The sequence below is a fragment of the Podarcis gaigeae genome, assembly GCF_964106915.1.
Source record: "Podarcis gaigeae genome assembly, chromosome: 1".
NCBI classification, from domain to species: Eukaryota; Metazoa; Chordata; class Lepidosauria; order Squamata; family Lacertidae; genus Podarcis; species Podarcis gaigeae.
The window spans coordinates 48,468,770-48,490,867 of record NC_139678.1 but is presented as its reverse complement, the minus strand read 5'-3'; the positions used below and the strand labels follow the sequence as shown (position 1 = coordinate 48,490,867).

The following is a 22,098-nucleotide window of genomic DNA, read 5'->3' as shown; positions in this document are numbered from 1 at the left end:
AACAAAGTTTGCATTATTTTTCTGGCTATAGGACTGAGAACAAGAAGAATTAAGAGAAAGCTGTTTGACTACAAAAAAGGGCTTCATATTCCACATCCAATATTTATTGTGGCTTTGCAAACTTCAAGATGACCTTGCCCTCCTTCAGTAGAAATTAGCTGTGGGACAGAATGGGAGATGCAATAATACAGTGGTACGTACCTCTGGTTACGAATGCTTCTGGTTATGAACGCTTCAGATTACGAGCTCCACTAACCTGGAAGTAGCAGCTCCTGCTTGTGAACTTTGCCCCAGGATGCGAATGGAAGTCGCGCATGCAGTGGGAGGCCCCATTAGTGAAAGTGCGCCTCAGGATAAGAACGGTTTCAGCTTCAGAACGAATTATGTTCGTAACCAGAGGTAGCTGCTAGGGCTGTGTTTCTGTTTCAAGCTGGATACTAAAATTAAATCCAAAGGCATATGTAGTAGGCAAAAAAGATTGGTGCCAGGAATTGTCAAGTGGCATTTCCTGACTGCATCCTTGATCTTCAGTGGTGTTTCCCTTCAGCCTCCAACTACCAGGCAACAGCTCTCACTGATGTCCTCTGAGACAAGGGAATGGGGCCCAGCAGCTGAAATTTGCTTGGTCAATGACAGAGGTAAGACTTGACTCATGTATGAGTAGGTAAGCCATTCCCTTGAGTAAATAATTGTAGCTCAGTGGCAGAGCATACATTTTGCATGCATAGGTTTTCCCAGGTTCAATCCATGACATCTCCAGGATAGACAGGAGATCCCTCTTTGAAATCCAGGAAAGCTGCTGCCAATCAGTGAGGACACTATAGAGCTACATGGATCAATGGTCTAAGGTAGCTTCACCTAACCTGGTGCCTGCCAGATATTTTGGACTACAACTCCCATGAACCTGAGCCAGCACTGACATCCAGGGGGGCAGCAGGTTGGATAACAGATCAGCTTCTTTTGTTCCTAATAAAAATATTTAGTGAGCCTTCTGCACCATGACATACATATCATTAGGTCACTTTATGGAGTGAATGAAGGCCACAGCAATGCCCTTTATGCATTAAATATACTTATTAAAATGCAATGATAAAATGAGTACGTTCTTGTGTTCTCAGTCCTGGATTGAGAACTTATTGTTCCAAGATAATCTGCTGAGTAAAGTATGCAGTTTCTTTGTCAAGGGCACCTCAATAGTCAGATCTCATATGGAGATAAACACGTGGACTCTGAGTCTACTGTTGCAGGCCACGCAGAAACCCTGTTTTGTTACAGAGTCAGTAGTTCTAGATCAGCTGACTCTCTGCCTTTTCCTCCTCTGGTGCAATTTCCGCTGAAGTACTTAGCTTGCTTCTTCTTTTTAGTGATAAAAAATATGCAAGACTGCAGCCGAGGGAAGCAAGTGTAACTCTAGAGAGGATGTCTTGGATAATGGATTAAAATGTAGTTTGATTCATTGGGTCATTATGAAACAAATGTCTTCTAATGGATTTCGTTTATTTTAGTTTTCTTTCCAATATGTGTAACTACTTTTCTGCCAAAAAAAGCATCCAAATTGATGCACAGCATAATAATTAAACCACAATGCAATGTACATTTTTAAAAAATCCATAAAACCACATAAAACATAAATAAATAATACTAAAATACTAGGCGGCAGGAAGAAATAGAACTCATCAAAAAAATGACAGATTAGATAATTTTCTAAGGGCATGGTCTTATTCTTTGGATCCTGGCAAAGGTGACCACACAGGGCGAACAAGGCAGTTTCTGTAGAAAAACTGGGCCTTAAATCAAAATTTATTGAATAAATTTTAAAAAATCCATTAGCACCTAGACTTGGCAGATGCTTTGCCTAGGAAAGAAAGGCTAGCTACCTGCTGAAAGTTGCTAACTTTTTTCAAGTTCAATATAGTTTTTTGTTTCAGGAACAGTTTTACTACAGCCTTTCTAAAGATAGCTGGGACTGCCCCCCTGTCTCATTTACCAGACCCAACTATATATTCCCTCCCTGCTAGATGCAGTAAGTCAAGAGTGGCAAGGATCAGGAATACAGGTTGGTTGGTTGAACTTAGCCATGTGCCTTGTCCATGTCCTCAGGCCTTTATAACTGAACGTCATCCAACAAACTTGGACCAGATGGTGTCCTCCATTTAGAATTTCTACTGGGTCTGCTTGTTAAGAGTCCCTGAGCCACTGTGAAGACATAATGCTGGCAAGGGAAGATGCTTCTGTGCTACCATCATAGCCTCAGAGTAGGCTCGATAGTAGGCTAACTTGTATTCATTCCAGTCATGTCAGTTCATCAGGCAAATGTACTTCACCTTATAAATTCAGGACAACAGTCTGGGAAGTGGTAGAGAGAGAAAGTAACAGCAGAAAAATATGTATAGCTCCAAGTAATAGATTATAACTATTACTATTATTAATAATAGTAATCTATTGTATATGATGGTTGCAACTAATGGCAGATCTGTCTAAATACAATTTGCCTGCTACATTCCATCAGGGCCCTTTGCTCCTGTACCAAAGCATAGCAATTTGCAATGCAATAGGATCATGCCTGTCTCAAGGGCCAATTCACAAACTGGTGTTATTTTCAGTATGTGCAGACCACTTTTTCCCTGCCTGAACTGAGTATTTATGCAGCAAACTAGTATTGTGAAACAGCTGCTATGGATATAAATTACCCTGGCCTTTGACACCAATATACTCTATTTTATAATTACTCCACCCTATTCTGTTTAATGACATTTGTTTCAACTGCTTTTAATATTACATTTTAAATTAAGCCTTCCAAGTGGAGATGCAAGAATTAAACTTGGGGTTGCTTTAATGCAAAAGAAGTGCTTGACCACTCAGCTATGGCTCCTCTTCTTGATTTAAATATGAGTGTTGGTGGATCAATTAGTTAGTTAACTGATAAAATCTACACTAAATTCCATATGAGAGAATGTGGCTTCTTAACATTGGGTAATGGCCGTAGCTATTTGGGTTAATAGTAGTTGATTCACACAGCTGGTTTAAAATGCCTACATTCCATTCAAGGAAAAAATTGATGATGATGATTAAAATAATAATAATAATAATAATAATAATAATAATAATAATAATAATAATACCCAACAAGTGGCTATGTCAGAGAGAAGGCATAAGGCAAATCTACATTACATGTGCCTCAAATGGGCAAGGCAGATGGCAAAAACTACACTGATCATTAAATCAGAAAAGTTATGAGCTCAGTTAATATTTTTCCTTAGTGTACATTAGACTTCTGAGGCTGAAAGTACAGTACTTCACTTCACTACTGAAAGTGAGTTTATATTCTCCCTCTACGTAAAATGTTTTCTGCTCTTCGCTGTGGTTCATTTATTGAATTATGTACCACTGCCATCTCCTGGCCATATGTTTATTGCTCATTCAGATTTTTCTTAAGGTATTTCTAAGCAATACTGTATGTATTAATTCAAGACTAATTCCAATTCAGTTCTGGCCACTTAAAACAGACCAGACAAGATTCTGTACACTTCACATACATTTAAACCATTCCATTAACTAACAAAAAGGTATCTCTTTCAAAACTGTTTCACACAAACTAAATGTCCTCAGCAGAAGTGCCACTCATGAAGAAAATTGTGTAAAACGTATAGACACACATATGCCCATTTTTCACTGGGTGTTCAGACCTTCGAAGTATCCCTATTTTCCAGAGACAGTCCCAGATTTACTGAAGCCATCTCAGTTTCTGATTTGATCCCGGAATGTCCCATTTTTCCTTAGGATGTCCCTATTTTCATCAGAGAAATGTTGGAGGGTATGGTTGTTTAGGGGGAAAGGTTGCACGCATTAGACTGCTGTTGATCTCTAGTCACTCTACAATGGCTAAACCTGATGCCTACAAAGGGCTCAATTTTCTTTCCTATGCTAATTATTTCCCACCAATACTTGTTTTATATATATATGTTCAACAGTTCTGGGTGTAATAATGCTTTCTCCAGTTTAGACAGAACAGATGTTGGGCTTACTGGACTGTAATTTCCTGGCTTCCCTTCTAAATTTTTTTTTTTTTAAATCAGTTTTTACATTGGCTGCTTTGCAACTTTCCTTTAAGGAGGCCTATTTTTGTGAGAACAGAGTTGCACATTCTTGTCAACAGTAATGCAATTTTACAGTACTCTCAAGTGTATTCCATTTGGACCCAGTGACTTGTTAATTTTCATCGACACTTGACTATTTTAAACCCTTTTCAACTAACAGGACATTGCAGGTCTATTTTAGAAGTGACCGCCACAGACAGATAAGTGCTGTTTCCCCTTTAACCAAGAGAAGGGAAACAAATAGGATCTTGGAAAACAATCCTCTTAAAGGAGTCAAGGCTAAATGTAGAATAATCCCAAAGACCTCTTGTTTATCCTGTTGAGCTTCAGCTGAAAAGCATGCAGACTCATCCTCTCTGCAAGAGGTCCCTGCCTTATAGCTCAGAAATCAGCTGCCCTGCTTACTTATCCAACAGTGGCAGATTTGCTGGTGCATGTGTACCTCCAGTTGTTGTTGAACTCGAACTCCCATCATATCTGTCCATAGGTTATTCTGGCTGAGGCTGGAAGGAGTTGGAGACCAACAACAACTGGAGGGCCACAGGTTCCACATCCCTCCCCTAAGAGCTTATAGTATTCTGAAGAGGGTGTTGGCATGCATTCCACCCAGGATGCTGTTAGCTTTGCAAGACACCAAATCCATTTGGAGTAAGAGTCCTTGGAGAAGTTACTAGACTGGGGGGAAATGCTTCCTCCAATCCTAATTAAGTCTCCCACAGGATTCTTTCCATTGTGAATACAGTAGAATCCCTAACAGCATGAAGTATCCTGGAATGCTGTGGGTATGAAACTATGTTTATGTGCTACGAAATGCACATTCTTTGGGCCCAATTTTCCCCATTTAACTCTCCATTAAACATAGGAAAGAGAAGGTTAAACGAAACTCTTTCCAAGCTCTACTGTCAAGTCATCACCTTTGAGCTCACCTACATCTGAATTCTATGAGAATTGCCCTAAGGCGCTAGATAGCTAAGGTTCAGGGATAGTTGAGCAGGAAATTATTTATCTAATTCAGAACAGTTTTACATGGCTGTGCTATAGAAGCGAATTTCCCAATTTGCTCCCTCCCCCTGGATGTCAGGGAGGGTGTCAGGAGCAGGTCAGTAATAATTCACATAGTACCAGTGAAGTTAACTCTATTTGTTCAAAGAAACAAAACAGCTTGGGAGGCCAGGCCTAGTGAACACAGCAACTTTCTCCAGTATATCTTGTCCCAATGAGGCAGTTGTGAGGACTACAGGTCTTCACCTTCCCATAGCTCTCTCAGTCTCCTCCTAACCTGGTTCCTTCCCAAGCAATCTGAGGCTCCTTCATCTTGCCCGTCTTTGCTCTGCCCTCTTCATACCTATTTGGGTTCTGGGAGACCAGGGGGAAGGTGGGCTGCCTATTGCAGGAGGTGGAGACAGCCTGGCTTCCTCACCAACCTGTCTGCCTCATCTCTGCCTCTTGGCCTCCCTCCTCTCCTGCATCAGCTTCTACCTCTGATTCTGGACTGCTCTCTGCCCTAGCTTCTTTCTGCTCACTAAACCCTGTTACCTCTTCAGCTTCTGGCACCCCTTCCTGCCAGTCTGCTCCTTCTTCTCTCTCTGACCACTCATTGCCATCCCACCACCAATCCCCTAGCTCTGAGCCTTTTTCCCTTGGGGGGATCCCTTGGGGACCCCCCTGCTGGTGTCTCCCACCACTGCTCTGCATCCAGCTACTCTATGACACTGGATTTCTAACTAAAGTGGATAGACTATTTGCAAGGCAAGTTTCACAAAAATACTTACAATAACTACTTTTTCTTTTGCACAACGGTCAAGTTGCTTTGTTGACTCTTTCCCCGTCCCCGTAATGTGGGTAATGTGCCCTTTAAGTTGTAGAAACACAACAAAGTCATCTTATTTTAGCTTCCAAATGATGGGATAAGAAGAGATTTAAAATATTCCATCATCTGGTTTGTCCTTTGCTAAGCTAATTATTTTTGATTCCTTCATGGTAATTGGAGTGTTTGATGTCAATGGACTGTGCCACTGGCAAATCTCCCCTTTGTTGTTAGTGTTGTTCTTTGCTTTTCTTGGGGAAAATCTGCCCTCAGTGTCCCAGTTTAGCAGGGCAGTACAGGGCAGTACGGTTAGTACTTGTTTTACTACAGTAGAATCTAAGAATCATTAGCCGCAAGGGTCCCATAATATTCAAAAACAAGCAAAATACTGTACTAAATGCTGAAGTTGGAGAATTTAAAACTAAAATGAGTGAATCATTGTTATGTACTGAGTTGAATAGGATCCAAAATGCAGCAGTCTGATTGATCCTAGAACAATAGGATCCAAAATGCAGCAGTCCGATTGGTCCTAGAACAATAGGATTCAGAATGCATCAGTCTGATTGGTCCTAGAACAATGCAGCAGTATGATTGGTCTGCAGGAGCCACCCAATCCGGCTCCAGATTCAAGTGAATCCACAACCTGATTGGCCTACAGGAGAATTCCGGAATTAGCCAATCACGTGCAGCCCATTGTGTAAATAATGTATATAAAGCAGATACTTTGAGGGGACATTCATTCCTCCTCACCACTATGAGCTGAATAAAGAGCATGAAATCCACTCTCGACTCAGACATTAAGGCCAGATAGATAGATTCTTTATTGTCATTACACAAGTGCAACATTGCACAAGTGCAACGAAATTGGATGCCATCCCTTAAAAACAACAAAAGCAAAACAACAACAACAACCAAACAAACCACATTCCAGCCACACCCACACCCACACCCATCAAACTCCCAGGTCACACTATCGAGTTACTGCATTTAAGAAGGCCACAGCTCTTGGATAGAAACTATTTTTCAGTCTATTTGTCCTTGACTTGATGTTTCTGTATCTCCTGCCAGAAGGCAGTAGTACAAACAGACTGTGTCCCGGGTGAGATGCATCCTGCAGGATATTGTTTGCTTTCCTAAGACAACGAGAACCGTACAGTTCTTCCAAAGATGGGAGGGGATGACCAATAATCCTTTGGGCTGTGGTTATGACCTTCTGGAGCACCTTCCTCTTCCTAGCTGTACAGCTGGAGAACCAGGCACAAATACAGTATGTGAGAATGCTCTCTATGGAGCCTCGGTAGAAGGACACCAGCAGTCTCTCACTCAGATTGTTCTTCTTTAAAAGTCTGAGGAAATAAATTCTCTGCTGGGCCTTCTTCACCAGAGCAGTGGTATTTGCGCTCCAAGTCATGCCCTGATCGATAGTCACTCCCAAAAACCTGAATTCCGCCACCCTCTCCACCCGTTCCTCGTTGATATACAAGGGCTGAATGTCCGCCTTTTTTTTCCTGTAATCCACCACCAATTCCTTGGTCTTAGTCGTATTAAGAGCCAGATTGTTCTCTCCACACCAAGCACAAAGCCGCTCCACCTCGTCCCGATAGGCGGACTCATCCCCTCCTGAAATGAGCCCCACCACCGTAGTGTCATCAGCAAACTTGATGATTTTGTTGCTGGAATAAATGGCTGTACAATCATACGTATAGAGAGTATAGAGCAGGGGACTCAACACACAACCCTGTGGTGAGCCGGTGTTAAGGCTAAGGGCTGTGGACATATGTGACCCTACTCTAACCCTCTGAGAACGTTCTGACAAAAAGTCCAAAACCCAGAGACAGGTGGAGTTGGAGAGTCCAATCGCCTCTAGCTTGGACACCAGTCTATGGGGGAGGATAGTGTTAAAAGCAGAGCTAAAATCCACAAACAGCAGCCTCACATAACTCCCCGGCTGCTCCAGATGGAACAGAGCAGCATGGAGAGTGGTAGTGATAGCGTCTTCCGTGGATCTATTTGCCCTGTATGCAAACTGGTAGTTGTCAAAAGTTGATGGAAGACAGGAAATAATGTGACGGCGCACCAGTTTCTCAAAACACTTCATGATGATTGGAGTCAGTGCAACTGGTCTGTAGTCGTTCAGACTACTGATTGTGGATTTTTTAGGCAGAGGAACAATAGTTGACGACTTCAGGCAGGGTGGGACAATAGACTGGTGTAAGGACTTGTTGAAGATCTTAGTAAAGACCCTCGCCAGCTGATCCGCACAGCCCTTCAACACCTTTCCCGTGATGCCATCAGGTCCAGCAGCCTTCCTCGGATTCACCATCCTCAATACCTGTCTCACCTCATGCTCCTCTACAGTGAATGAGGGGCCCCTATGGGCTGGTGGCTGTAATACCGGCGTCTCAGGTGGCTCCTTCTCGAAGCGAGCAAAGAAGAAGTTAAGCTCCTCCGCCAGCAAAGGGTCACCGTCGACAGCACCAAGGTTAGGTTTGTAGTTGGTAATATGCTGAATCCCCTGCCACATCTGTCTTGTGTTGTTACTCCTTAAATTATCCTCAATCCTCTGCCTATAGACCAGTTTTGCCCGTCGAATACCCCTCTTCAAGTTTGCTCTTGCCACACTGTAAAGCTGCACCTCGCCCGACCTAAAAGCCCTGTTCCTTTCCCGCAACAGGCACTGGACCTCTCTATTCATCCAGGGTTTCTGATTGGGGTAAAACCGGATGGATTTATTTGCTGTGACAGTGTCTGTGCAGTGATTGATATAGCACAGAACTGCCGCCGTGTGCTCCTCCAGGTCTGAACGATCGAAAATGTCCCAATTGGTTCTCTCAAAACAGTCCTGCAGCTGATGGATAGCACCTTCAGGCCAGATTTTAACAGTCCTTGATATTGTGGGAGCCCGTTTCCCCTTAATGACTCAGACATTAAGGCCAGATAGCTTTAACCATACCACTGTGCTTCATAATTCCTTTATTTTAACATGAACCTTTGTGATTTGTAATGCTCACCTCAAATACAAGATGAACATTTCTACCACACTCCCATTCCCTTAAGCTTCTTATCCAGTTTAGTTTTTAATCTGTGCTGGAGAGGAACTCCTCTGCACTGACTTGTGACTCTCTAAGCCTCTTGTCCCCCCCCCCCCACTTTCCTTGCTGTGGCTCTTGCTGCCATATGTGGGAGACAGAAACCTCTTTCTCCACATCATAAACCTGGTGCTGCTACAGCTGTTGTGCCTCCCCTTTGTAAGCAGGAGTGCAGATGTTTGTTTAGTCGCCTCCTGCCATTGCTGCATGTGATAGCAATAGCGTTAGGTAGGATGGGCAGGTAGGTGGTGCAGGTAGGTGGTGCAGTCATAACCATCCCCACTATCTAGTAAGGAGAAGTGCATTATAATCTGTAGGTGTCAAGTCAACACTGTTCTTGGTCTACCAGAAGTAGAGGAGAGGTGGGACAATGTAGAGGGCAGGAACAGCAGTCAAGTGAAGCCTGCTGAAAGAGGAATGTATTGGGCAAGTGCTATAAAGAAAATAGAGAAGGTGCTGGTCCAATACGCAATGGATGGGAGAGTTCCAAATGGTATGTGCTGTCACACTAAAAGCCTGATTCCAGCATCACGTGGAATGGATCTCATGAATGATAGATAGTATCTTCAGGATGCCCTCTCCTGCAGAACAGTGTTCAATTTAGTATCTAGTGGGTAGAGAATCTCTTTTTTTTTATAATATTTTTTTTATTAAGTTTATAAAATACAGAAAAAAGAATAAAGAGCATGTTATAAGAATAAAATAAAAAGATTACAAATTTTCTTGTTCTTTTTTCCAAATCTACTGGACTTCCCCACATCCTCCCAACCCTGCATTCTCTGTGACCATAACATCAGCAATTTGTTAACTTATTTCATTACTTATTGTATCCTTCGTTTTATCATGTTACCCAATTTCAAATGTGTTATAACCCGAATCATGTACATTTTCATTTAAACACAATAAAGTTATTTCCTTATTCTATCTCAGACTTCTTGTGCCTTAATTTCCATTTCTTTAGTTTAACATTACTGAAGCTAGAGTTTCCTAAAAGGTGCATTTTTTAACATTCATACAGCTTATAGTGTTTTTCCAGATAGTCCTTAAATTTTTTCCAGTCCTCCTCGATTGTTTCTTCTCCCAAGTCTCGGATTCTGCCAGTCATTTCGGCCAGTTCCATATAGTCCATCAACTGCGTGTGCCATTCCTCCAGTGTGGGTAAATCTTGTGTCTTCCAATGTTTTGCAATCAGGATCCTTGCTGCTGTAGTAGCGTACATAAAAAAAGTTCTGTCCTTCTTAAGCACTCTCTGGTCCCCCATGCCCAGGAGGAAGGCCTCTGGTTTCTTAGGTAAGGTAAATCTAAGTACCTTTTTTAGTTCATTATGAATCATTTCCCAAAAGGCCTTCACTTTCGGGCAGGTCCACCAGAGGTGAAAGAATGTCCCTTCCGCCTCTTTACATTTCCAACATTTATTATCAGACAGGTGATATATCTTAGCAAGCTTGACTGGGGTCATGTACCAACGGTATATCATTTTCATAATGTTTTCCTTCAAGGCACTACATGCCGTAAATTTCATTCCGGTGTTCCATAACCTTTCCCAGTCTTCAAACATAATGTTATGCCCCAAATCCTGCGCCCACTTTATCATGGCGGATTTAACTGTCTCATCCTGAGTATTCCATTTAAGCAGCAGGTTATACATTCTCGAAAGTAGTTTACTTTTTGGTTCTAACAATTCTGTCTCTAGTTTCGATTTTTCCACCTGGAATCCAACCTTCTTGTCTACTTTAAAGACCTCTTGAATTTGTGCATAATGCAACCAATCTCGCACCTTGTTTTTTAATTTTTCCAAGCTCTGCAACCTCCAATTGTCTCCAATCTTTTCAATAATTTCCCCATATTTAGGCCAATTGGCCTCCATGTTAGGTCTCTTACGTGCCTTGGCCTCCACCGGTGAGAGCCACCTCGGAGTCTTACTCTCCAGTAAGTCTTTATATTTTGTCCAGACCATTAAAATTGCTCTCCTAACAATGTGGTTTTTAAACAATTTGTGCACTTTAACCTTGTCATACCACAAATATGCATGCCACCCAAAAGCATTGTCAAACCCTTCCAGATCTAGGACATCAGTGTTTTCCAGTAAGATCCAATCTTTCAACCAGCAGAAGGCTGCAGATTCATAATATAACCTCAAGTCCGGCAGGGCAAATCCCCCTCTTTCTTTCGCATCAGTTAATATTTTAAACTTTATAGTGGGTAGAGAATCTCTTGGGTACTCTGGTCCCAAGCTGTGTACACCAGGACTTTGTACACCAATACCAGCACCTTGAACTTAGTATGGTGTTTAATTGGCAGTCAGTGAAATTATTTCAGCAGCAGTGAAGTGAAGGCACGAGACAGGTGTTGATCATCATGTGAGCTGCGCACAGGTGGTCTGAAGCGAGTGAGCGAGCTACCACCATTCCTGTGGAGCCTCCTTTTATTGAGACAAACATGCAAGCTAGGCAAATACATTTTTGGGCTGTGACCGTTACACATCGAGATTGTGGGGTGGTACGAAGCTATTTTGGCACCTGTTCCACAGCGTCATTTTCCCCTTGCACAGTGTATGACGTAGGAGACAAAAGGTCTCAGGGAAAAACTTACAGACAGGACACCGCTGACTCTGAGACCGCAAAAGGTCAGACATAGGGGACGATGTTCTAGACAGCCATGACTTGTCTGAGGGGGAGTTTTCCCTGCACCCCAGGGTCACGCGTGCAGGCAGACGTGGCTGCCTGCTGGTGGGGAAGTGTGCTCCCTCCGGACTCCGCGATATCCCTACACAGCAGCATAACATGGTTGCAACATCAGGCCCCAGTGAACAGCCAAGCCATCACATTGTGCGGTAGGAGATTGCAATGGATGTGGCATTGAGTTATAGTGTGGCGTTACAGAGACCAGTTAGTTTTGTGACATCTAGTTGGTGCAATGGTCTTTAGGTGCCAGGCAAAAAGTTTCTCCTATAACCAGGACTTTGGCCTTTAAATATAGTGGCCTTTTAAAAGTGGGTGGGATGTTTTTAATGTACAGTACAGTATTTCTTTGTCCTCTTGGTTTTAATGTATCTATGTAGGGTTCTTGTATGTTTATTTGGTTGTAAGTCATGCTGGCCACATGACCTGGAAGCTGTACGCCGGCTCCCTCGGCCAATAAAGCGAGATGAGCGCTTCAACCCCAGAGTCGGCTACGACTGGACCCAATGGTCCGGGGTCCCTTTACCTTTACGTTGCTTTGGGTTGCCTTACAACCGAAAAATAGCACAATGGTTAGGTGACTGTGCACACAACCCTATCCTTTACTTCTACTTTTTTTTTGTTGGTTTAAGATCCATTATTACAAATTACTCTGCTCCCAGGAGGAGCTCCTTTCCCACCACCTTTTTCTTGTTCTTCCACTTATTACTGCGTTTTGCAGTACTGCTACTTCTCTCCATATCTGTCTGACAGGCTCTTTTATGGGCTGTTCATTTCTTTTCCAGTCTCCCCTTGTCTTCTTGGGGATTTCTCTTCTTCAGCCAAGCTCTTCCATTCGTGATATGAACCCCCTCTTCCATTAATTCTATATTTGTTTGAGTTTTCAAGTTCATTTTATCACGATCTCTTCAGCTGGCCTTCTAACTTTCATATTAAAAAATGGCTAAATGTGGCCTCTGGGAAACAGGGAAATGCCCCGGCCCCGCGGCAGTAATTCATAGCTTCATTCGTACACCGCACAGTGTGAAGACGGAAACTTTCCTTTCCACAATCAGATCTAACCCTCTAGCGGCCACGGCGAGCAACAACGGGGTGTCCCGAACACAAGAGAAGCAGCGACCCATTCATATTTTATTAGTTTTAAAACATCAGCCCCCTTGGGCGAACCCGTTTTGCTCAACCCGCGAGCAATAAGACAGAACTACAGCTCCCAGAAGGCCTTTCGTTGGCGTAGGCCCCGTTGCCAGAAATTACTGGATGAAGCACCTCAGCCGGAGACCAATCAGAGTTCTAGGTGCTCTTGGGCGGATGTTTCCTCCTCCTCCTGTGGAGAAGTGGGAGACTTTGAAAAGTTTCCAGGTTAGGATTCGGGGCGCGCGGTGGGCGGTGGCGGCGACGGGTTCGGTTTCCCCGCCGCGTTTTTCCTTAGCAGGCCGAGTCAAGAAGTCTCTTGGCTGCCACTTCTCCGCCCCAAGGGTGTGTGTGTGTGGCGGTTGTGTGCATGATGTGTGTGTGTGGGGGGGGGGGTCGAAGGTAGTTCCTGCTGTCGCCGCCCCATCCTGGGTATGTGTTGTGCACGCTATATGCTAGGAGCATGGAAGGGAAATAGATGGTGCGCGCAGACCGTTGGGAGCTCGTGCTGTTAGAGGGCCTGGCTGCTGCTTCCGCCTGTGGCCGCCGTCGCTTCTCTCAGCAGTGCCTGGGCAGCCAAGCTGGAGCTTTCCCAGAACGTGGACTTCACCCTACTGCCCTATAGGGGGTTCCAGCGCAATCCTATATATGTCGCTTCGGAAGTATATCCCGCTGCGCGCAGTGAGACCTTGAAGTGTGCATACGATTGTTCGTTAGAGCGTGTTCTCCCCCTCCACGAGGAATGGGCAGGGCTATCATCTTGTGGCAAGGCTGCTTCTCTCCTCATTTAGCAACGCACCAAGATTTACCGACTGTTAGTTTCTAGGTCAAAACACAATATTTTCTCTGAGAGAATCTTCTCCTGCCAGCAGGTGTGGTAATTGTAGTAACTTGTGTAGTTCTGACAGATGGCATGTCTTTACATATTTCAGCTTGTGCTTATGTGGCATCACTGGCACTGAACAGTTTCCTCCCCCTATGGTATTTCATGACATTAAAAGTTATATCATTCTAAATAAACTTTTAGAGACTGAACACTTGCCCCTTATGAAGCACTAGTGAAACTATTTCAGTATAAAATGTATCAAACCCCAGAAGGAAAACAGTTTTATCCTCCAAAACCAGCATTCCTGACATTTTGTGAACTTTCTCTCTCTCTCTCCATCATTTACCTGGGAGTAAATGTGGAATAATTAGGGTGGAGAGAGAGAAATGAAGGGTGAAACCTAATGTGCAACCCTGGATGGAATAAAATGAACTAAAGTGAGAAATGCAGGATGCAGAGTTGGTTTTGCATTTTTTAAAAAAGACATCATATGAAAATGGGTGTGGCCAGGATTTTTGTTAGGGGGGGCAGGACCGAAGTGATTAGCCAGTTACTTAAGTAGTCCTATTGTTTTACTTGATGGAGGCAGCTAACCTTTTCTGTCCCACTTGGCTACACCCATGCATATGAAATAAACAACTGAATCCTCAAGATGTTGTGCAGTCACCTGTGATAAAATCATGACCTTTTAAAAACACAACCAACTAGTGTAATATGATAGAATGAAAACATTGACAATTATCACTAGCAGTGAGGGAATGATACTGTGCACATAAGCCTAGGACTTATATTTGTATTATAAGTACTAGACTTGGGTGCACAACACCATTCTCTCACTTGCGTGACCACAGCCATCCTTGGGCATCTAGTATTAAAGGGAATGGCTTTCATATAGCCTTGATCCCTGGCATATCTCTTTTACAAAAATTAGACATTTTGGGGAGGCTGAGATAAATACGATGCAGCTGAAATTATTTTAAGAATAGCTGTGATCAAAGTATTATTTGAAAGCTATTGGCTGTGCTTCCAAGTAAATAAGTTCACGTGAAGCTAAAGTAGATTCAATCCATGATGACCTGGGTTGAGATACGTGTTAATCAGAATCACAGTTCTGCTTCCCAGGAACATCAGCCTGCCTTTGAATCACCTCAGGACACTGTCTGCAAGAAGACCTGACCATCCCTCTCAGTCAGTGGGGACTGGTGCCCATTGGGATAGCTAGGCTGGTACCAATAAATTGCTTGTAAAAAGGGGAGAGGGATTGCTAGGCTGGAAGGCAGGGAGGTCAACAGTATGTGAAGCCAAAGCCAATGACAGACAGAGCCAACAAATACTGGTTATGTCCTTGTCCTGCTGAATTTTAGAATGGCAAAACCAAGGGTACCACAACTGAACTGTTTGTATGTAAGAAGACAGACAGGTGGGAGCTGGTTGAGGGAAGAGTGAGGTTGGTGAGTGGTGCTTCTTTCACCCCAATGGACTATCCTATACTGGTTTCAAGCCCTGTTTCTAAGCATGAAACTTTAAAAACACAAGGACCCTACACTGAGTACAAGTTGGGAGAAAGCTCCTGGTTGAACCTCCTGGCCAGAAAGACATACTTGTGATTGCTTTGTTTTGAGTGTCATTCCAGTGTCATTTGTGTAAGCTGAGGAAAAGTAAAGGGCCACAAAGGTCTCTGGGCATCTTTTGGTTGCACTGTAACTGATGCTAGAAAGGGGCCAGAACTGGATTTATTACTCTTCCTGAAAAACAACAGATTAAGTGAGATGGATGTGCTCGTATTCAGCATTATATTGAATAAGAGATGTAATAAATTCAGTAGAATGATGGCAAAACTCTTAAGGGAGGATGTGAATACATTGTTCTTGAACATAGTGTTTCAAGTAATCTTGCATTTATTATGACCTAGGATTGTGTTTCTTGTCACGAAATATATGAACATGGCAAGTAAGAAACTGAGAAGAGCAGGGTTGACACAGGAGCTTTGTAAGAGACTCAGTCGACATCAGATCACTACTTGTCAGGTGAGACAAATTTAATAGAGGCATAAAGTCTTCTGATGTTATGTTAAAGGATACATGGCATGATTAAGACCAATCTTTGAACTCTTGTCATCTTAATTGCAGAAGAAAATAAATGTTTCAGAAATTGCTTTTAAATATGTGAAGTTATTTTAGTCATTTCCACTCTTAATTCTCCCAGATTTTTGTTTGGTAATGTTTCAGGATTTTTTATGTCTTTCACTACTGGAGTTGATGAAAGTGACTGGACAGAGTTACTGGAATGTGCAGAAGCTTCTTCACACAGTCAGCCAAGCCTGTGCTCCCAGAATGCAAACTGTAAGTATTCATTTTCTGATAGCTTGGTGTGTAGGCATGAGACTCTTAATCTCAGGGTTGTGGATTCAAGCCCCATACTGGGCAAAAGATTTCTGCATTGCAGGGGTTGGAGTAGCTGACGCTATTGGTTCCTTCCAACTCTACAATTATATGATCCCAGGATAGGAATGACTCAAATTGTTATTGCTATGTGTGTCTCCTGACACATTTTTCTACTTGTAGGGGACACTATACTTCAGGTATTAACAATAAATGTGCTTAGCTTTAAAAAGGTTTTCTCGTTATAGAAAGGCTCACAGGAAGGAAGTAACATATGAAGTGAGCCTTGTTCTTGAGAATATTTGTACTAGGAAATGCTTCCTTAGTATATGGCAGAGAAATGGCACAATACTTGTATGTCAAACAAATAAACTGCTTCATGTGTTTTGGAAGAGGGACTTAGTTGCCCCTGCACTATTCATTTTCTCTGGAGTTACCATCCTTTGTTCAGTTACTTTTTACAGGACATCCAAGCAACATCACATAGCTTTCTGTGTTATCCACCTGTAATGTTTTAGTCTTTTTTGTCTATACTACAATTAGCTATGCATACAGATCTCCTAACAAACATTTGCCTTCTACCAAAATCTGTTAGGGTATCAATACTTTGAGATTTAGGTTGCATTTAGGTTTGTAATAGTTTGCATAAGTCTTGAAAACATTTTATTTTTTAATCTTAATCTGACGCACAAAGCCTTCCTTTTTCAAATATAACCTTTTCAAGCAATTCCAACATGTTGCATCAAAGCAAAGGGTTTTTGGAAAAGAACCTGCTTGCTTTGTACCTGTTGTTCATGTTAAACACTTTATTAGATTTTTAAAATATATATATAAAAGCTTCACAACTCTGTACAAAAATCTCAATAAGCTGGGAATGTTATATACACACTTACCTGTGAGTAAGCCCCATTGAGTTCAGTTGGACTTAATTCCAAGCAGACAGGTTTGGATTTGTGCAGTAAACCTTGTAATGAACCCAGACTTTTTGGAACCAGTTAGTTTTGTCTTGGTTTGTGGTTTTTACTGTGTGTATGTTTTCCAGCTGTACTTAACCACAAGTATAATATTTTCTCTGAAGTGGTACTTTGCAAATTAAATGATGCATATTGTCCCAAAGAGGGGAAAATATTTTAAAGCTTGGCACAATGATACAAGATATAAATTGAAGGCTGTAGCATAAAAATGTTGATAGACACAACAGTCTTTAATATTGTTTTGTGGTGTTTGGTTTGGTCGGAAGATTGGGGAAAATCTCATTAAAGGATGAGAAAGTACATGGCTTTTTTTTTGCCAAGCACTAAGAAATTCTACTTGGGAGCAAACAAATACCAGACATTTTTCTTACCAGTTGATCGCAACATCTTTTTCTAATTGATTTTGGTTATTGTAGGTTTATGAAATGAAAATGAAAAGAACCGCCAACCCTTCATCAGCATTCTTGCCCACAACACTGGGAGATCTGGATAAAATATTGCATGGTGGGATTGCCTGTGGCTCTCTTACAGAGGTAAAAGCTGCTGCTTCTTTTTCTGTAATAGAAGAGTTGTTTTATGTTTTACATAAAAGGGGTGACTATTCATTAATAAGTTTAAAATGTGACAAACTGAATCTTTTTGTACATTAATAACTGGTTCTGTATAGTTCCAATAATGTGCACTGTAAACTTTCTTGTTAATAGTAATGAACCAAAAGATACAGATGTGTGCTCTCTCTTGCACACATCAGTACTCTTATGAGCAGGTTAGGGGCAGTTGCAATGCTTGGTTGCAACACAAAACCATAAACCATGTATGAACAAATTAGTCTGTGCCATGATCTGTGTTCTAGTCTACATAGTTTGCTTGTTCCCACTTTGCTTCTCACTTTCTCCAGCAGGAAAACAAGCCATGAAGCACTTGCTTAGTGTTATGAATACACTAGACCTTGTGGTTTGCTTAGCTTCAAGCATGCCACTTTTTGAAGCCAAGGTTTGTTCCTGGCTTCCCAATGGTGGCTTGTTTAAGATAAACAAACCACAGAAGCTGGTTCAGACATAATATGAAGCCAGCCACTCTGTGGTCTGTTTTCCTGCTGGAGGAAAGGAGCAAAGTGTGAACAGCTATGCTGTGTGCATCAGCACACATTTCATATACAAACTAATTGGCTTAACCATGGTTTTGTGGCGCATCTGAATGTAACCAGTGTTTCTGTTTTGTGGGATCATGTGAATGTTCAGGCTCCCTGAGAGTAGCTTGTAGGCACTTTGTTCCTCCCTGGTCTTTTTTACTCCAGCACTGCACTGACCTGAGCCAGATTTTAGATTAGGTTATCTTCTGAATCTGTGCTTGTAGTTAAGCTCTCTCCTCACTAGTCACAAGGTTTAGACAAGAACGTAAGGAGACAACATAACCATGAGCCTGGGTTTGGATGACATTCTAAGCCAACCTTAGCTTAACTTAGGAGTAAAAAATACTGGGGAGAAGCAAAGTGGCACAGCAGATAAAGCAAACATGATCAGCATATCGGTAAAAAATGTTCAACTTGTTAGGTCAAATGCTGAAAAAAGAACATCTTAGCAGGTGGCCAAAGGCTGACGAAGAGAGGGCAAGTTGGAGTTTTATAGCCCAGGTTTGCCCGCGGAGAAGGGTGTTTCCCACACCCCACCCAAATTCATGTATTTATTTCCTAAAATGTTTATACTGCTTGATTGTAAAAAAGCAAAACAGAACCAACTTCAAAACTTAAGCCTCAAACTCATCTGAACTACTAATCCTTGCATTAAGAATCTTTTAGTGAAAAGTACCATTATAAAGTTTCTAAAATAAATTGCAGGGGAAAGTGCAAAAGCATCCTATAGATTGTCTCAGTGCTCACCAAGTTGTCTGTTTCACTGTGTGTAGTGATAATTGTCAGTAGAGACGTGGGTTTTCCTACCTTATCCTACATGAAAAATGTAGCACATGAAGAGCCCCTCTCATTCCAGTCTTACATGGTTCTTCATCTTTAGATAGTTAACAATAGAGTATTAAAATAACTCCACAGGTTAAGTCTCTTTTGCAAAGCTTTCCTGTTCATCTGACAGGAAGCAGCTCTTTTGAACTCATCAACCTGATAAAAATGTACTTACTTTTCTAGTTCAGAATTTTGACATGGCCATTTGTGAGATACTTCATACAATAATGGATAGAAGAGATGTTCTTTTGTAATATCCATTAGCAGTTTTGGTCACCCTGGAGAATTCAGTGAAGACGAGCTAACACTGCCAAATGTTTCCCATGTTTTAGAATAATCATCTTGAAGAATACATGGGGGGGATGTCAGAATGCAGAAACTATTTGAAGAATTGCTTTGTGAACAAAGCATAAAAGTTATGCTTATATTTATCTTGCATCAAACTCCAGACAGCGTTCCCATTGTGTAATTAAGCTTTTTTATGTGGATGCCTGTGTGATAATCATGCACAGCAACAATTTGAAAGCTGATGTAGTATAGTGGTTAGAGTGTCATACTAAGACCTAGGAGACCAGAGTTCTCGCTTGACCATGAAGCTCACTGGCTGACTTTTGGCTGGTCACTGTCCCTTAGCCTAACCTACCTCACAGGACTTCTGTGAGGATTAAATGAGGACGGGAAGAACCATGGATGCCACCTTGAGCTCTTTGGAGAAAATGGTGGGATATAAATGCATTAAATAATAATTTAAAGAAGGATGCATATGGCAGTATTTGCGGCATGTCACTGCTATGTACTACTTCGTTGTGAAGCTGAGATTGCAGATGAGCCCCCCTAAAGTGCAGTACTCCATCTTGATCAAATGTAGCTTCAGATTAGCTTATTTTCTTCTCCGACTGTTTATGTTAAACTTGGGACGACAGCTAATGCATAGCCTGCACTTTTACCTTAAAGGAATAGTGTTTTATTCCCTACTTTTTGTGGTTACGCTTTTTAAGCTAAATCTTTCTGAAAAAGTTGACCTGTCTTTCTTCTTACATTATCCAACAATGATGGTGGTTGGAAAGTTGGAACTCAGCTACATGAGCCATGTAAAGTAAAGGTTTAAGTGATATCCTCTGCTGCCAGATCTTGTGCTTGTTTTCTAAGAGCCAGGAAATTCTGTTGGCACGGGACCTTTTTTTCCAAACCACTAGTGTGGTTTAAACTGGAAACTGAATTGTAAGTAACTCTTTGCGGTCAATCAACTCATGTTCTGCAAATAACATACCATTAACTGAAAAAGAAAAGTGTCTCTTTCCAAAGAGGAAAATTTGAATGCTGTTATCATAGTGAGGTCTCTATTACATGGGCGGACACCTGATTTCAAATTAAAATTGGAATAAGATGAACTATGAATTCTCAACAGGTTTGGGAATTACATTGTTCTAAAGAGTCAGCATATTACTGCTTGGTGGATTCATTCCCTCAGCAGATTCAAAATTTATGGATACAGTGAGCCAAAGGTAAATATTTTTTAAGCCCTGCTGACCTTGGTGGGACAGAGTTAAGTTTTACTCAACTTGCCCATTGGAATCAATGTGACTTGGATGCTGCAATCATATATGTGCTTAACCTGAATTCAATAGGTCTTAACTTCTGAGCAGCCATGTATAGAATTACTCTATAAGATTCTATAGAAGGGTCTGGTAACTTCTGTTTCAGTGTATCTGAAGAAGTGTGCATGCACACGAAAGCTCATACCAAGAACTAACTTAGTTGGTCTTTAAGGTGCTACTGGAAGGAATTTTTTTGTTTTGACTATGGCAGACCAACACGGCCACCTATCTGTATCTATAAGATTGCTTACCTTTGACAGGATTGTGCCCAGTGTATCAGTTCTTAGACTCCATCCCCCCACCCCGGTATATAAAGCAAATATACTACTTCATGGAATAATAAATACTCCTGGTTTAGGTGTGTCCGAGTGACTTGCGATTGCACACACGTGTATGGCAGCGAACCTGGAAATAGTCCCAAAGCATCACAAAAGGGGTGAGGCGGGTGTGAAGAGGGTTTATGTGCGCTATACTGACACGTATGGGAGTCTGGAGTGGAACCCCCATGCAAAATGAGGATTGCCCATATACACAAAAGCAATATTAAAAAGCTACAAAAATATCTCACAGAATTAATATATAATTTTGTTATCCTGCCACAGGTTGGCTTGCTTTTCCACTAAAGTGTGTTTGTGGATTAGAAGTTGAACCTTTAAGGTTCAGCGTATCATTGCCATCAGTTTGAGATACAATGTGAAATACTAAGTTACATGAGTCGCAAGTGAATAATGTGCCGTTGGCTAAAATAAAAATCAACAACGGTTTTGTCTTTTCTGTATGATGCTGCTTCATACGTGTTCTTTTGTTATTAGATAACTGGTCCATCAGGTTGTGGCAAGACTCAGTTTTGTATTATGATGAGCTTGCTGGCGACGTTTCCCACCAGCTTGGGAGGATTGGATGGGGCAGTTATATATATTGATACAGAATCTGCATTCAGTGCTGAAAGGTATGTTTACACACACACAAATATATAGAGAGAGATCTTTATGACATTTTTCATAAGTCAATGCATATTGCAAGGGTGCAATCTGAAACCCTTGTATTGTTAAATCTGTCATCTTCATCCAGCCTTTGCAAGATCTAAACATATACAGAGTCCAGATCCTGTATGGCTCTGGAAGGTGGAAGAAGGCATAGCAGCTTGTAAGCCTGAGGTGCCCTGTTGTATTTGCTCTGGCAAGTCACATATGGCGCCAGATCTTTGAGGCCTCGTATGCTTAAAGTCTTCTGGAACTTGACTGTCTCTGCTATTGCTGTAAGAGGAGACCTGTTGGCAAATCTGAGAAGTGCAGTGTGTGGCTGCAAACTTAGGCCTGTTGAAGTTTATTTTGACACCTTTAGGGGCATCTAAAGTGTTCTCATTTGAAGCATTGTTGCTGCCGTTTGTTTACTGCTTTTCCATGTTGTATTTTCATTTCCTGTTATTATGTAGTTGAGCTAACATGGCACTCTGTAGGAGTTGACTTTGGACTTTGTTACAAAATCAGTTAGTTCGAGCTGTCTTTATTCAGGGAGCATTTATGGAATGCAACGAAGTAGAAAATCTGCCTCCAT

General features: G+C 41.8%; 1 protein-coding gene across 22 annotated transcripts in view; it reads left to right on the top strand.

Annotated features, from left to right (window-relative positions):
* The first annotated feature begins 331 nt into the window (after window positions 1-331).
* The window catches only part of RAD51B (RAD51 paralog B), a 364,040-nt gene continuing 342,273 nt past the window's right edge, over window positions 332-22,098 (top strand). For 14 of the 22 annotated variants that reach the window (XR_014566391.1, XR_014566392.1, XR_014566393.1 and 11 more), the window contains exons 1-4: window positions 15,544-15,658; window positions 15,860-15,973; window positions 17,403-17,519; window positions 21,354-21,490. Coding sequence is in view for 15 of the 22 variants with exons in the window: in XM_083747478.1 (XP_083603604.1) it covers window positions 15,569-15,658; window positions 15,860-15,973; window positions 17,403-17,519; window positions 21,354-21,490 (458 nt within the window). In the remaining 7 variants the exon portion in view is untranslated. Of the gene's footprint in view, window positions 639-12,671; window positions 13,151-13,213; window positions 13,238-13,655; window positions 13,678-14,409; window positions 14,820-15,543; window positions 15,659-15,859; window positions 15,974-17,402; window positions 17,520-21,353; window positions 21,491-22,098 lie in introns of those variants that run through there. The other 8 variants (XR_014566394.1, XM_083747477.1, XM_083747482.1 and 5 more) reach the window with 7 other exon arrangements.